Source organism: Cnephaeus nilssonii, assembly GCF_951640355.1.
Source record: "Cnephaeus nilssonii genome assembly, chromosome: 20".
In the NCBI taxonomy this organism is placed as follows: domain Eukaryota; kingdom Metazoa; phylum Chordata; class Mammalia; order Chiroptera; family Vespertilionidae; genus Cnephaeus; species Cnephaeus nilssonii.
Genome location: NC_137091.1, coordinates 4638546 through 4656015, shown reverse-complemented (window position 1 = coordinate 4656015; position 17470 = coordinate 4638546). Strand labels below are relative to the sequence as shown.

Below are 17470 nucleotides of genomic sequence, written 5' to 3'. Positions count from 1 at the left end.
CAAACCGTCCCTCTCTTGAAAGGAAAACCAATGGTTTCCTGAAGAAAAGCGGCTGTAATGCGACACAAACGAGCGGGCTTTGCCTCCTCTAGGATGGTCTTCATTCACCCCCGCCATCCTTAGCACACAGCCTCTTCATCGGGACACTAACACGTCTGACGTGCACCAGGTATGAAATTTCCATGCACCGGGGGACGCCGCATGCGTGATGGAGACAGTACGATGTGTCATTTTCCCGGTGACCTTCCTGGGGGAAATCTGGCCGGAGCTGCCACAGACCATGATGATGTCACCGGCCAACTGGGTGCCCGGAGGGAGACGGGAGCATTGACACAATCTATTTCTAGCCATGCCTCCGGCGATTCCAGATTGGAGTTTATAGGGGAGCATGTCAAGTCATACATAGAACAAAGACAACGACACGTTGTATGCATCATCCTTTTGTCTGGGTACATTTTACTCCCCCCCCCCCCCGCCCCCAAGATTCGTGATCTAAAATGCCATGACATTTCTTCAAGGTGAAGTTCTACTCGACTTTTCAACAAGATTAGTTTGTTTCCAGCCCAAATAAATATCAAAAACTTCAGAAAGGCGCCGACGGATGGGATGAGGTCCGCATGCACGCCGCGACAGCCGCCCGCACTTAGCTAATGTACTTATCCGTTTAAAAATCAATGGGATAATTCAGCTGCGTTAGTGATTAGCAATACATCAGGAAAGCAGCATTAAAAATTGAGTCCCCTCTCCCGACGCCAGCCCGCCAAAGCATCGCTCTCGAAGTGGATGCGAATATCATAATTATTTTATGATTCCATCTTTAGTTCTTCCCAATACGGTAAATGCGATTGACCATGAAATGAAATTTCATAGTCAAAATGCCTCCTTTACACTTTTTTTTTTATAGCGGCAATAACAGGTTTGTGGCTTGAAGGGAAGGTAATTCATCAGATGTTTCACTTAAAGGCAGATTCTTCGATTATTAATAATAAATATTTACCAATTTAATCAAGTACACATGGTAGCACGCATTATAGGGTCTTTTAACTATTTCCGAGACTTTAATGAGCCTCACTGAGCATCTATGAATAACGGGGAACCCTGGCTAACTCCCTGGAGGACTAAACACCCTCTTTATTTTCATTATTACCTCCCAGGCTTAACATGGCAAGCCTGACTGTGCAGGAGGAGACGGGACCCTCCCTTCCTGGGGCAAAGGGACAAACATGTCAGGAAGTACACCGGAAACAATTCTTTGCGACGGCAGGGAACATTTATGAATAGTTAATGACCCTTTCCCGACTGTTGGCTGTGTTCTTTTCCGACAAAAAAAAAGTAAAAATAAAAATAAAAACCCTGTTGTTCAGCTCAAGCACAAAAGATCACAGGCAAAGAAAATTATGCTGCCGCAGTCCTATTTGGGACAGTAATCTTATATGTCCGGGAGCACGCTGGTTCTCCGCACCCTAATCCACTCCGCACTTTGCAATTGTCTGTTGTCATCTGGGGAATTAACCAGGATCCCGGTAAACATCACTGGCCATGGTCCTGGCGTGCACAGAAATATGTCAACAAGCACGAGGATCTGTGTCTTTGTTATACCAACACATCTACATCTATTTCATTTTATCAGGGTTTTCAAAAAAGGCCTTCTAAACGATTCATCTTGCTTTAAAATGCCTGCTTAGTACCTCACCTAGACAGACACAAATGCTTTATATCCTATGGTGGGGAAAAAAAATTAAATCCCAGCAGAAGAGTTTAAAATACTTAAGGAGATTTTCCTCTGGCGATTGCCGACTATAATTGCTCACTAAGAAAAATAGAAGCAAAACGATTGCATTAGCAATCTTGGCTCTCTGGAGTGCCTTATCCCATGTTTATGACAATAAATAACACAATTAGGTATATTTCACACAATAACCGAATCTATATTTTCCTCTGCTGGTTATAAGCGATGATTCTTTTCCTCTTTCTCTGTATCACAGTTGGATATTTCGTTGGAGGTAAGAGCAGATCGTGTATCGTAAACGTGATGTTATAAACCCACCGAAGGCAAAAGACCTAGGCACTTGGTAAGGGCTACCATTTCTAAACTCTCGCCTGGGCAACCTTGCAACTCAAGTACCTCTCTCTGCTCAACCCAAGGCCGGGGAAGATGGCTTGCTTCCAAATCAATGAACCTGACTTTTAAAAAGTCCTTTCAAATCCGAATGATCTTGTGGGATCACCCTCTTTCCTATGTGACCATCAACCAACCCCGTGCCCTCTTGCCAATACCAGGGATTGATCTGGAATCGGTGTTCACGCGGCGGTAGGAAACGCAATCCACGTGTCCCCCCAGAAGACAGAACATGGATCTCAGAGCTTCCCCAGAAGCACAGAGGATAAAAAGCTTCCGAGCAATCCGCTTGCTGCCTACCATGTGCGACCCACTGCTATGGAGCACGCCGTCTTGTTCCCCAAGATTTCTTGAGATGGTGATGGACGGAAGATCCAGGCTCTGAGGGGGGAACTGGGGTGTGAACTCGCTGCCCTGGGAGGGCAAGGGGTCGCCGAGGCCTTGAAAGGGCAGCAGCACATCAGGGACGCCCAGGGCGGGGTCCGACTCGGGTGGAGGCGTGATTGGGGGGATCTCAAACTCCTCGTCCCCGAGACTCGGAGTGTGGAATGTCTGCAAAATAAAAGGAAACACAACACAAGAGATTTTTCACACTCCGTTCTTCTATCTTTATTTCCCCCTGGAGAGAAGAAGCAAGGTGTTTGCATGAAAACAACTCCACAGCGAGGCCAAATATTTATTTCTCCAATGGAAACATCTTAAGCACAGATTTCCACATAGAAAGTTTTGCTGATCATTCTGATTAAAGATTTAAGTCTCATTATCATATGGTTTTAATGGAGTATCCGTATTAACCGTTTTTTAATGCGTACTTAATTAGCAGCATCTGTCTCTGTTGTTAGTTGGAGCAGCAGTGACATTAGGCTTGGCTATATAACAAATTGCCACTTTATTGATATGTTAGTGAAACAGCTCAAACCGCTCCCATTACCCACATGCTTCGTAAAACGCTGACGATGTTGTGGCGCACACACACACCACACGAATCCAGCAGTGAACATCACACATACTTACTCTCTGTCAAAACATATAAAACAAGTCATATTAAATCTGTGGTTTGCTTTTTCAACTTCCTTATTGATATATTCCCAAGCACAAAAAAAAAAAAAAGCTTCTATGGAAATTGTTACTGTTTTGTCATACAACGTTTTACATTAAGGACTATCTTCAGAGCATCTATTAAAATGTTCCAGTGCTTTTATTTAACCTACATGGAGAGTTATTGGCTTTGCTATGAAGATTTTGATAGGTATTTATCAGAACATTTTCTGCCCATTTTCTACTTTTAAAAGCCACCTATAGAACGACATATGGCTATAGGTATACGGAGAGAGAGATATGGATAGAGATATACTGTTCCCACTGGGGTTGCTCACTTAGGTGAGGGTTATTTCTCAAGACCTAAGAGTACATACTGCACCGCTTTCCTCGTTGCTATTCAGATTCTTAACGATGGTGTTATCAACTGTGGCCTTTTGATGTAAACCAGGACTAGCCACCTTCTTAAACTTGAACGTGGATTGGGGGTAAGGAGGGTGGTCCATGTTAGAAGGCTATTTTGGCTAGAATGAAAAGGTTGTGTAGCCCCTCAGATTTTTTTTATCCTCAGCTCAGAGGGTCCAATTTACAGTCTATTTATTATTAATAACATTTTTGAAGAGTGAACTGATGCAAGATCATTTGAATCTGCCCTCATTGGTTAAGAGAACTCATTTAGAGCTGAAAATCACCATTATTCAAACTAGGAATTGATAATATAATTTAACAGCCACTTGAGAGAAAATAGAAACAAAATGAAGGGGTTGGTGGGGAAGCACCACATTCCCTACATACAGAACCGGTCACTGTGGTTTTCAATCTCACCGGAAGCAAACAGGTCACAAGACAAGGGAGTCAGTCCCATGACAGACCATCGGACATCTCGAGGTCCTCTGTAGATTCAACAGATGCAGAACTTGATTGCATAGTAACGCATTTGAAAGCTAGAATGAAACTATTCGATTTTCTGACATATTTATTCGAATAATGACCCCCCTCACCCCCCCCCCCATTCAAAGAGCCCGGTTTCTCACGATGGTATCCTGAGTTCTCAAACACAAAGGGATGCGCTGGCCGCGAGTGTGGTTGGCTGATGAATGTCGCCCTATGGCTGCCTTTGCTGTTATTTTGGCACTAATGCGGTGCACTAACAGATGCAACTGTAATTTGTGACTCATTTGCTACCCCATTACTGCTTAATGAAATCTAACATATCACATTAACAATACGGATAAACACTCATTCTTGATATGTGGCATTTGGCTGTTTTCATTACCAATGTAATTAACGCTTGAAATATTATTTCAATAAATATTTAAAGTACTTTAAACATGGTCAGGGTAATCATGACACAGACAGAAAACATGCAGCCAACGTGTGAATTTCAAACTCAGAGTATCCTGGTCCCCAGGGTATTAGCTACGGGCAATCACTACGTGAAAAGGGTTGGTTTGGGGCACCATTTCGACTTGACTGCATCAAACCTAAAGGCTTCCTGAATTAGTCTGCGCTCATTAAAAATGTTTTAAAAAAAAAACCAACAACAAATAAATTTACTTTTAATGTAGTGACTGGGAAATGAGGCACAGGCTATAATGTAGTGCGTTACCATTTACTCGGGCTTTACTTTTTGTTCAAAAAAAAAAAAAAAAGAAAATGTTCTGGGAAATCATTACAGAAGATTGCCTCTTAAACTCTAACATAAGCACATCTTAAGCTAGGCAGTCAAAATTAAGGAGGTTTTCATTCTTATTTTTCTTAAGGAATACAGAGATGTCATATGTACAAATACAATATCCTTGCAGTATAATTTTATAAAAGACAAGATAATTTTAAGGTAGAATTTAGTATACTACTTACCATATCGTAAACCTAATAAAACCATACAATAAAATTATATTACAGTGCACAACCAAGAAAATGCTAGAATCTTCCACCGCTTTTAAAGAGAGGTAATATATTCAATTCAGGGTTGAGCATTCCTTAGAGAAAAACATAATGAAAACGTACTGGTTATCTGAGATTATAAAAGTAACCATGTAACATCCACACACACACACACACACACACACACACACAAAGTTACTGACTTTTGGACAATCTGCCTTCTGACCGAGATCAGATTAATCACATCGAGTTTCGAGGATAACTGCTTAGAGATAATGACTTTTCCGTGTTTACCTTGAACATGTTTAAGGAGTGTGTACATGGTTAAATACCATCTGTACTGAAATGTTCAAAACATTTGTTCCTTTTTGATAAAAATGCAAATCTGGAGAACTGTTGTATCAACACATAACAGCCAATGTCTGACACGGTGAATTATCACAGCTGGAATTAAATTGTCTCCTCGCAGCTGCTGCCAGTGGAGTGTTCATCAATGTTTGATTCCAATGGAGGGAAAAAATCCTACAGAATGAAGCATCGTGCTGTCCTTACAGATGGGGTTTGTGTTCATTATCACAAACAACCCAGCAGCCAGTGCCAAACGCTACTCCCTCATCGGGGCTGTCTTCTCGGTGAGAGAGAGGATGGTCACCGTAAAAAGTGACTCATCTACAATCGCCCTGAAATCTGGATTCTCCACTTTTTCCTAATAATGTCTCCATGTTCACTTCGTTCACACTATTTGCTTCCTTGGACCAAGATGACTGACGAAACCATCATGATTTTCATTCTCGGGGGGAAGTGGTGAAGCTCGTTCAGCTTCCTGTATTTGAATATATTTGGAAGCTGAAGGCTTTTTATTGCAGGAACTGCCAAGTGGCTCCATTTGGACCAATTTCACTGTTTTAGCTCATTTACATTAGCTAAGATCTGGAAACGGCCCAAGTGCCCGTCAGTAGACGAGTGGATGAAAAGCTGGGTACATTTACACCGTGGAATACTATGCAGCTGTGAAAAAAAGGTTCTCTCACCCTTTGCGACAACATGGAGGGACCTGGAGTATATTATGCTAAGCGAAATAAGCCAGTCAGAGAAAGACAAGTATCACATGTGGAATCTAATGAAGAAAATAAACGGATAAACAAAATAGATCCAGAGACATAGAAGCATGGAATAGACTGTGGAATCTCAGAGGGAAGCGGGGGAGAGGGCGGGGGGGGGAGGGGCGGGCCGCGGGTTAGGTGGGTGGATGGGAAGAGATCAACCAAAGAACTTGTGTGCATAACCCATGAACACAGACAATAGGGTGGTAAAGGACTGGGTCGGGGTGAGGGGGCAGGCTAGAAGGGGTCAATGGGGGGAAAAGGGGGACATATGTAATAGTTTCAACAATAAAGATGTAACTAAAACAAATAAAATCAAATCTTAAGTCTCACGGCCTACCATTTTTAGGAAACTGTTTCCTTGGTCTAATCAAGATGGAGGTTTTCCTGGAGGGCAGACCAATGGGAGCAGACAGCAGCCCTCAGTCAGTAAGGCAGCAATTCGATAGCAACAGCAACAAGGTGTGCGTTCCATTTGCACTGGTGAACCCTCGGCAGATCAGAGTCAGTGTGGTGCTGCCTGTGCATTCCATCATTCAGCTTTCCCGGCTGGGACCAGGTCTGGGAGCTTGCCCACCCATTCATTCATGCTACCAATACTTACTGAGCACCTACTATGTGCCAGGCACTGGACTAGGCTGTGGGGATCTGACAAAAAAAACAAAACTCATTTCACATCCCTCCCACCGAAGACCCAAGAAACAACCATTCGGCTCGGCCACATCATTTCCCAAAACATGGCAACTTAATGAAGTCATCCTCAGAGCTACGTGAAGTTAAAATACTTTCTTTTTAAACATGTGTTTTATTGATTTTTAGAGAAAGAGGAAGGGAGAGGGAGAGCTAGGGAGAGAAACATCCATGCGAGAGAATCATTGATCAGCTGCCTCCTGCACGCCCCCTACTGGAGATAGAGCCCACAACCCCAGGCATATGCCCTGACCAGGAATCGAACCAGCAACCTCTTGGCTCTTAGGTTGACGCTCAACCATTAAGCCACACTGGCCAGGTTAAAATACTGTCTATCAAAAGTCACTCCCATCCTAGTTTCCAAAATAACCACCTATCTGCTTAGGTATCAATACAGCGTGCATAGCTAGACTGCATATCCTTCCTCCCATATCTCCTTTCATCTGCATCTGTATTTCTTTCCATCGAGAGATGTGTGCGCAGGGCTCACGTCCTCAACAGCCTTGGACAAGTGAGAGAGATGTGTCAGGCTATTTTTCTCTTCCGATAGGGTTTTCTCATTTCTCCTCCTACATCGCTGCCTCGTGCCACATGAGAGAGAGGTAAATTCGCTCCCCTGCTTTCCCCTTCCAGCCTCTTAAATGATCTAAAAGGCGCACACACCGTGGACAGACACACGAAGGCAGGCACCTACCTCGCTGGCCGCAAAGAAAGCGTTGCTTGCCTCGGCCATGTTCATGTAGTTATGGTTATTTCCAAACTGGAAGAAAGCAGATTGTTTGAGGTTAGTACGCAGCCTGACAGAGGACCTGGTGGCGTCCTGAATCCCGGGCGGGATTTGGAAAGAAGGCCGGGGTTAGGAGATGCAAGAGGGGTTTACTCGCCGCGAAGGGGAACCGGGTGGTACCCTGGCAGCGGGCTCCCGCAGGAAAAATAAAGCACAGGGTTCCGCGAACTTGACCATCCCCAGGAAAACAGCCCTGGTTCTCATGGAGGCTAATTGCAAAGGGAGGCGTTCCCACACCGTTCCCCCACCGGTCGGGGCCTTTGTCAGAGGTTAGAAGGCAAAGAGTGTTTCCCCCCAAAAAAACACCTCGACACATTTTTAAAACATGTGGGGATTTCACAGCTTTCCTTTTCCAGAACAGATGTCACCAGTGTGGGTAGGTTAAGATGTGAATTAAAAGGAAAAAGAATCCAATTCCCAGGACTCAAATTCTATTTTCTAGCGAATGGGGTGTGGTGTGAATATCAATAAATAATCAGACCAAAGACTTTTTTTTTTTTAATCTCCAGGGTTTAAAGCCATATCTCTAGCCATCAGAGCTGTTGAAAAGGGTGATATTTAATCTCTCAATGTAACATTAAGTGCAAAGAGGTTTAAAAAATAAGCGGGATCCCATGAACACAGCAATTTTTATTTAATTCCCTCACACAATGGCCCATTCAGACCATCACAAATAAGACTGTATCAGCATTTCAGACATAAGCCCTTTATATCTGGAGCCCTGTTATCAAAATGTAAAAAAGTTGGGTTTGGGCAGAAATGGGTTTTCGGGTCCGGATGGTGTAAGCGGGCACGTCTGGTTGCCTTAAACATCCTGTTATCGGCCTGGCGAGGTGGAAAGAGCCCGTGGGCATAATTCGCTGCAGTTATATTATTTTCATGATTTTTAAATGGTGAAAGGATGCCCTCCTTTTTACAAAGTGTATGATTTCCTGCCTTTCATGCATTAAATAACACAGAGGTTTGGTCTCCAAAGGGTGAAATGTGTATATCCATTCCATTCTCCAATGTAAACAGAGCTAGTAATTATTTAAAGCAGAAGGCACAATTTTCCCAAGGAGAGAGAAGGGGGAGGGAGGGAGGGAGAGGCAGAGGGGAGAGGGAGAGGGAGAGGGGGAGGGAAAGGGGGAGGGAGAGGGTAAATAGAACATAGAAATAGAAAACCCACATAAATCCTCTCAATAAACCCACTAACACTTTGCTCCAGGGGGGCTCTCAGCCCCTGACTCGGAACCCATGACTCCTGCACAGAAGGGATTGGCACGCTGCACTTTCTCACGTCAGGGACCCACGACCTAAGCAGGATTTATCCCAAAGACCCTCATGGTTCCGGAGAGCTGCCAGGGTCCCCGGATGCACTATCCCACCCCGCACAGGGACACCTCCACACCCACTCACTCAAGGAGCCCTTGGGTCCATTTGGACAAATGCCTTTACAAGGATTTTCCCGGAAGATGTATTTGTTTGCGCTTAAGAAAGGCTGGTGATACCAAAACTAAACGCAGACGTATCTTCCAACAACCAAGATGTGTAAGTTCAGTAGGCAGGGTTTTCTTTGGTACGCCATCATCCCTCAATGAAATGGCTTCAAATCATTTAAATGTTTTGGGGTAGAAAAGCACATGAGTGGGTGCACACACACACACACACATACACACACACACACACACACAAACTTCCCCCATGTTTCTACGATGTTAAAAATATGCAAGAAAAAGAATAGTTTCTGCATTGGAATTCTTGATGAATCAATGATCTCAGAATTAAAATCGTGGTTCCCCATTCCGCATGTTCTTGATATAAATATGTATGAGAACGTGGGTCACGATTGGTGTATTCCATGCACCAATCCTGGCTCCCCAAACAGCCACTAGAACCCACTTTCACGTTATTTAAATGAAGGTTCTGTTGGAGCATTAGAAATCCATTTACAGCAAACAGCTCATTATCGCTGAGTATTTTTTTAAAGATTAAACTCACTTATTATCTAATAGCACCTAAAACAACACAGAAAAAATAAAATGGCTATTAAACGAAGGGCCCAAACAATTCAAAAAACAAATTAAGCTCCGAGTGAAATAAGAACTGGGTTAGAAATCCTCCTCTGAACAGTTAGCGAGCGAATGTAATTACTGAAGGAAGGACAGCTAATCAGCTGTGAATTGTCTCCATTAATTAGCATCTGCCCCGGAGACATGAGGAAGCCCAGCAACCAGGCCAGCACCTCCACGGAGGATGAGCCATGGAGGATGAGCCACGGAGGAGGAGCCACGGGATGGTGGCCCTGGTGCTGCCTGGAGTCAAGCAGGTGGCTCCGTGGTCCAGGTAATGGGCAAAGCTGGCACCTTAAGCTCCGCGCTACAACCACAGGGCACTCCCCGCGTAGCTTCTGCACCTACACAGGCCTCCATGAATGGCTTTTCATGTGGAAACACTTGCCGATCGGCAGGAACACGTATCAATCATTTCACACCGAAGCAAAGGTCTCTGCGCTGTTTGGGGTGAGCGCAACTCCTCCACAAAGATGCTTCAAAGGCTCACAGGTGACGGTCTTCCCCCTGCCCAGGTGGCCGGGCCGCTGGTGCAGGGCGGGAGGGCTGTCAGATAAAACACAGGACACCCAGCCCGGCGGCGTGGCTCCGTGGTGGAGCGTCGACCTATTGAACCAGGAGGTCAGGGTTTGAGTCCAGGCAAGGGCACATGCCCAGGTGGTGGGCTCGATCCCAGTGTGGGGCGTGCAGGAGGGCAGCTGATCAATGATTCTCTCTCATCACTGATGCCTCTCTCTCTCTCACATTCCCTTCCTCTCACTGAAATCAATAAAAATGTATTTAAAAAATTAAAAATTAAAAAAACATACAGGATGCCCTGGCCAGTTTGGCTCAGGACTGAAGGGTCCCAGGTTCGATCCAGGTCAAGGGCACATGCTGGGGTTTCGGGCTCGACTCCCAGTAGGGGGCGTGCAGGAGACAGCCAGTCAATGGTTCTCTCATCATTGATGTTTCTCTCTCTCTCCCTCTCCCTTCCTCTCTGAAATAAAAAAACAAAAACAAAAACATGTTTTAAAAGATTTTCTTAAAACAAAAAGAAAAAAAAAATACAGGACACCCAGTTAAACTTGACTTTCAAATTAACAACCTTTTAAAAAAAAAAAAAAGTGTAAGTATGTCCCAGGCACTATTTGGGATATATTTATACTAAAAATTGGACGCTTTCTTTTTAGCATCAGACTGAACTGGGTACTGTGTACCTTTATCTGTTAAATCTGACCGCCCTGCTGTGGCGGCGGCGGTGACCCGATGGGGCGGAAGGGCTGTCACTCCCGTGTGACGCACCTGACCTAGAGATGCTAACGTAGGGTTATTTATCGTACTTTTAAATACGACCGATGGATCCTCCTTTCCTTGTTTGTGTAAGACAGATCTGATTCTTCAAGAAAAAGCGCCTCTGGGGGCCAGGTCTTTAATATAATGCCCTCAGGAAAGTTAACTTCAACGAAATTGTGTACAATTAGATTTATGACCTAAGAGACAGTGACACGGGTAAACACATTAGATTAATAAGAATCCAGGGCCCCCAAGGGAGGAAGGGCCCTCATTGCCCCCCAGAACACTGGCTCCCCCAGAACAACCGTGCCTGGAATACTAAACACACCCCATGATGTACTGAAGGGAGGGAGGGAGGGAAGGAAGGAGGAAGAGAGGGGGGAGGGAGGAAGAGAGGAAGGGAGGGAAGGAGAGAGGGGGGAGGGAGGGAGGGAGAGAGGAAGGGAGGGAGGGAAGGAGGGAGGGAGGGAGGGAAGGAGGGAGGGAGAGAGGAAGGGAGGGAGGGAGAGAGGGGGGAGGGAGGGAGGGAGAGAGGAAGGGAGGGAGGGAAGGAGGGAGGGAGAGAGGAAGGGAGGGAGGGAAGGAGGGAGGGAGAGAGGAAGGGAGGGAGGGAGAGAGGGGGGAGGGAGGGAGGGAGAGAGGAAGGGAGGGAGGGAAGGAGGAAGAGAGGGGGGAGGGAGAGAAGGAGAAACCCTACTTTTCACTTCAGTGCCTCATAAGCACCCCTCCCAACTGGAGTAACTCGATCCTGTCCGTTTTTATGATGAGAGTGATGATCATGATGATGGCCATCATCATCATCATCATCATCATCATCATCATCATCATGATAATGTGTTTGCTCAGTAAAGCCTTTTCCACATACATTACTTAACTTTCCTAAGTGCAACGAAATGTAATTTATTTTCCCCAACAACCAGTCAGATACACGTCATTCCTCTCCCCATTTTATCAATGAACAAACTGAGGCTTCTGAGGGTCAACCAACTGGCCCCCAATCCGAGACAAGCACGGAAGCGAGACATCCATCCTGCCTCACAATCTGTCTCGCTGAGAGTCCATTATCCATAAAAACATGAATATTTCACTCACCGATCAATCCATTCTGAAACCTATCCATCTCATCGGACCCAAAGCTACAATTCCCCAGCGGGTATTGCAAGGTACCCAAGTGCAGTAAAATGCTCGCGAAGAGGGTTCCCAGTCCTGTGTGTGCAAGGCTGCAGACCACTGCCCTGCCCAATGACTCCCAACGCCAGCTGCAAAGTTCAAGGCCCTGAGAAGTCCTGCAGCTAATTCTTAAGGCACCACAAGGCACTGTGCGAGGCACTGGAGGCAACATGGGGAAGGAGAGGATGAGGTTCCCACTTGGATGGAGCTTGCACGTTTCTTAAGTGTGAGATGGGAACGCCCTCCCCACCCAAAAGAGCTTCCCCGTGGAACGCTTCTGCCTTTTGTTTCCCCCACACCACCCCGTGGGAACACACTTTGGGAAACCTTGTTCCAAACGCTTTCCTGGCGACATTCTTTTATTTTCCGCGAAGCCTTATGAAAGCGAAGAGTTTCATTTTGTACCATGGTAAAATGTTGATGCATTTTGCAAACCAACTAAACAAGAACTTCTAAATGAAGCGCTGTAAGTCACCTTAATTTGGCCTTATTTCCAGCCTTGGTAGATGGTAACTCTCACTGTTGTTCCTTCAGCGGTCTCCTGCTCAACCATATAAGGTTCCTCTAGGAGACGTGAAGAGTCAAGATAAAATACTTCAAATAAGCTAAATGAACATCAGGTGAAACAGGGAGTAACTACTCCAAAGAGGATATGAAAACATTATGATGCCCTGGCCGGTGTTAATCAATGGCTAGAGCATCAGCCCACAGGCCGTAGGGTCATGGGTTCAATTCCCAGTCAAGGGCACATACCTGGACCGCAGGTTTGATCCCTGGGCCCAGGTCAGGGCATGTGCAGGAGACAGCCAATTGATGTGTCCCTCTCACATTGATGTTTCTCTCTTTCTCTCTCTCTCTCTCTCTTTCTCTCGCTCTCTCTCTCTCTCTCTCTCTCTCTCTCGCTCTCTCTCACTCTCTCCTCTTCCCTCACTCCCTCCTACTGTCTCTTAAAAAAACACATTATGAAAGCAATAGGCATAATCTATAATAATAAAAGGGTAATATGCTAATTAGACTGGATATCCTTCCGGGTGTCATTCCGGACGTCCTTCCAGATGAAGCCGGAAGCCTGGGTCCCGGGTGCCTGCCGGCGGCTGGAGGGAAGCCAATGCTGGCAGCCAGGGGAAGGAAGGCCTACTCTTGCACGAATTTTCGTGCATCGGGCCTCTAGTCCTATATAATAAAAGGGTAATATGCCAATTGACCAAAAGGCAGAATGACCGGTCACTATGACACACACTGACCACCAGGAGGCAGATTCTCAACGCAGGAGGTTCCCCCTGGTGGTCAGTGGCTCCTATAGGGAGAGTGCCGCTCAGCCACAAGCCGGGCTGAAGGCTGGCGAGTGCAGCGGCGGTGGTGGGAGCCTCTCCTGCTTCTGTGGCAGCGCTATAGATGTTCCACTGTGGGAAATGGGCCTAAGCCATCAGTCGGACATCCCCCGAGGGCTCCCAGACTGCTAAAGGGTGCAGGCCAGGCTGAGGGACACCCCATGCCCCCCAGTGTACGAATGTTGTGCACCAGGCCTCTAGTGTGTGTGTGTATATATATATATATACATATACATATACATATACATATACATATACATATACATATACATGTACATGTACATGTACATGTATATGTATATATGTAGGAAATGGTCATGGAGAGGCAGGAGCATTGCTGAGGTCCTTTCCACCCTGATAGGCTCTGATAGATGTGGTCCCCACAGATATAGTCCCCACCGATATCATCATATGGCAGAGCTAAAGTACTCGGCGTACTTCTATATCTTCATACTTTCACAAAAGAACATCTTCCTTGTACTTGAAGGTAGGTTTACTTTTCCTGCCTGATGAGTAATTACAGCTTCAGCAAATACCACTGATGAAGGGCATCAATTAAAAAGAAGTACTATAGGATTTTTAAACTAATTTATTGAAGATCACTGTGTTCTTGGGCTGTCTAACCGTGCGAAGTGCCAAAGCAAATGCATGGCTTCTGTCAAGTCTAGCTGGTCCAGCACCAGGCTTGGGAGAACGTGGAGCAGCACAGACAATAACCTATCTGTAATCCCAGGACGGACACTTCAGGCCGAGGAGTCCACGCAGCATCATTCTCACTGAAATTATTTTGACACCTGTGTGAAGAATCGTATAGGCTTCTAATAAAGCAGCATTAACCACAGGGTGTCAAATAGCCAAATGGCATACATTTAATCCTTTAAAAAAAGATAATCCTTCAAACTCTTTTCTTTTCCCCCATTAGATTTGTTAGCAGACCCCATCCAATGTGATGCCTCAGTAAGGACATCTGTCAGGTTGCGTACACAAATGAATTGTGCCATCGTGGGTCAAGTGTGCCAAGCGTGGTCACGTGGCGGGGAAGGCAGTGCCGTGAAGTTATAAAACTCTCCAGGGCTCTGTGAACGACCCCGTGGGAAAGAACTTACTGCAGATGATCAGGTGTTGCCCATTTTCAGCAGTGATGTAATCCGTTTCAAGATATAGATCGCCAAAGAGTGAACACAAGCCCAATGTGGCCAATGAGAATACATAATACCAAGCGTTATCAGGAGTGGATGAGAACCCCCCATCAGGAAACAAAGAATGACTTCAGTGAATAAAGACGCAAGGGCAGGGGTTCCCAGTAGTAACTAGAAACAAAGACATGCAAGCAGTGAACACTGAGAACACACGAACACACACACACACACACACACACACACACACAATTCTGCTGGTTACGTATATAGAATTACACAGAGAGAATTATACACACATATATAATTACTAGAGGCCCGATGCTCGAAATTTGTGCAAGAGTAGGCCTTCCTTCCCCCAGCTGCCAGCACAGGCTTCCCTCCGGCTACCAGCAGGCACCCAGGATCCGGGCTTCCCTCGCAGCCCCGGCTTCGTCTGGAAGGTTGTCCAGAAGGATGTCTGGTCTAATTATCATATTACACTTTTATTATTATAGATATACATTCATATGCACACATACATTAACAGGTACAGTAAAGAAAATAAATTTTAAAAACTATTATTTGCCTTTCCCACGTGCTAAAAACTCCTAGATATTTACCTGCTGAGCACCAGAGTCCTATGTAATGGCCACAGCACTTCCACTTGGGGGTCATTAGGCATTTCAATGAGTAAAACTGAACTCCTCCAAGTCTGCCCCACCCACAGGCTTCCCCATCTCCTTTATGGGGAACTGGCTCAATGCCAATGGCTCAGGCCAAAGATCATGCCTGAATCCACACTTTCTTACATCAGAAACTTCCGTTGGTTTCTCTTTCCTATTACACCCAAAGCTGACCACATCTCCCCTCCTCCATGGGACTCACTCAGGCCCAGGCCATGCATGCCCTCCCGCTGTAGCCGCCCTGTAGGTCACAGCCCAGCCACGCACCCCACACCTCCCCCGCTCTGTGCATGCTCAGCACACAGCTAAAGGCATCCTCTGAAAATCTAAGCCAGATCCCATCACTCGTCTCAAAGCTTTCCAGTGCCTTTCTATCCACTCAGGGAAGAAGCCCAAAGCCTTACATGGGCCTTGGCTTCTTCGCTGGCCCTTGGCCAATGTTCTCCCTCCTGCTCATGTTGCTCTGGCCTGCTGGCCTCCTTGCTCTGCCTTCAAGACCCCAGACACCCTCCACACACACACATACAGACCTCGGGGCCTTTCGGCTGGCTCTTTCCTCTGCCCAGAATGTCATCCCTCCAAATGTCCCCATGGTTTGCTCACTCCTCTCCTTTTGCGTCCTTCCTCACATGCCACCTTCTCTCTGACGACCCTATACAATTCCTTTGCGGTCCTCCACCTCCAGCACTTTCTATCCCTCTCCCCCTAGTCGATTTGTTTCCTTAACACTTTCCAATGTGTTTGCTGTCTTTCTCCCCTCGCCACTAGAATGCAAACCTAATGATATGAATGTCTTGTCCATTGTTTGCACGGATGTCCCAGTGCTAAGGAAGAATGTTTGATAGACAGCAAGCATTCAATACATCTCCATCGAAGTAATTTCTAGACGCAAACTGATGCTACGTAGAATTGTTCTGCAAGCCAAGTAGCACACAGTGGAAGCACCTGAAATCCACGTGAAAAGGGGAAACCCCAAGCATCCATCACCCATGGTGGGCGGGGGGGGGGGGGGGGGGGAGGAGTGGTGACAGGAAAGGTTACATATCCTAATAAAATTAGCATCTTAAAGGCTAGAGATACTTAAGCTTGAAAAAGCATGCTTTATTCTAGAAAATGCACTCACCCTTTTATAGAAAAGACTAGAGGCCCAGTGCACGAAATTCATGTACAGGGCAGGGGAGGGGGGGTCCCCTCAGCCCAGCCTGCACCCTCTCCAATCCGGGACTCATCGGGGGATGTCCAACTGCCGGTTTAGGGATCAGGCCTAAACTGGCAGTCGCACATCCCTCTCACAATCCAGGACTGCTGGCTCCTAATCGCTCACCTACCTGCTTGCCTGGTCGCCCCTAACTGCCCTTGCCCCCACCCCCACCAGCCTGATTGCCCCTCACTGCCTCTGCGTGCCAGCTGATGGCCCCCAACTGCCCCCTTTGCTGGCCTGGTTGCCCCACACAGCCTGCTTGTTCAGTCGTTTGGTCATCCCTCACTAACCCCCCTGCCAGCCTGGTCGTAGGCAGCCATCTTGTGAGGGCATGATGGTCAATTTGCAAATCACCTCTTTATTATATAGGCTATGGAGGCCAAGGCGCGTGGGGCTGGAGTGTCCAGGCTGGGTGGGGCCTTAGGTGGCTGAACAACATAGGTCTGGCCTGCAAGTAAACGACTGAGAGGAGACAAGGCCAACCACCTAACATCAAGGGGCAAGAATTTGAGTATTAAATTTTTTTTAATTTATTTAAAATGTTCTGATTTTTTTTTTATTTATTTAAAATATTCTGGTTTTGTGTGTGTGTGTGTGTGTGTGTGTGTGTGTGTGTGTGTGTTAAATTTGCTTGATAGGCTATGTCAGAGTTCCTCAAAGTGTGGCCCTAGGAAGCACAGGGCCAACACTGCCTGCAGGAAATGCAGATCACCCACCCCACCCTGGCTTTACCGTAGCAGAATCTCTACGCAGTAGGGCCCTAGAAGTCGGTAATTCTAACCAGCTCCTCGGGAACTCTAAAACACACTCCTACTTGAAAAGTACTAGCCTCGTTCACTTCAGACTAATGCGCTGGAGATTTCTTTTTGGAAATAAACCTCTCCATCTATCTGAGGAGGAGCGTACTGAAACGCTGCGGTAGCAGGTGCTACTGCAGGAACATGTGTCCACTTGGGAGGAGACCACAGGCCCCCTCTGCACCCTCGTGGCCCGGAGGGAGGACAGGAGCCTCCTGGG

General features: G+C 46.2%; 1 protein-coding gene across 1 annotated transcript in view; it reads right to left on the bottom strand.

The window, feature by feature from the left end:
• Positions 1 to 17470, bottom strand: part of TOX3 (TOX high mobility group box family member 3) — a gene marked incomplete at its 3' end in the record, with an annotated part of 104417 nt that overhangs the window by 25802 nt on the left and 61145 nt on the right. The window contains exons 2-3 of the mRNA XM_079759568.1: positions 7532 to 7597; positions 2420 to 2671 (exon numbers count right to left, since the gene is read on the bottom strand). Of these exons, the coding sequence (XP_079615694.1) occupies positions 2420 to 2671; positions 7532 to 7597 (318 nt within the window). The remainder of the gene's footprint in view (positions 1 to 2419; positions 2672 to 7531; positions 7598 to 17470) is intronic.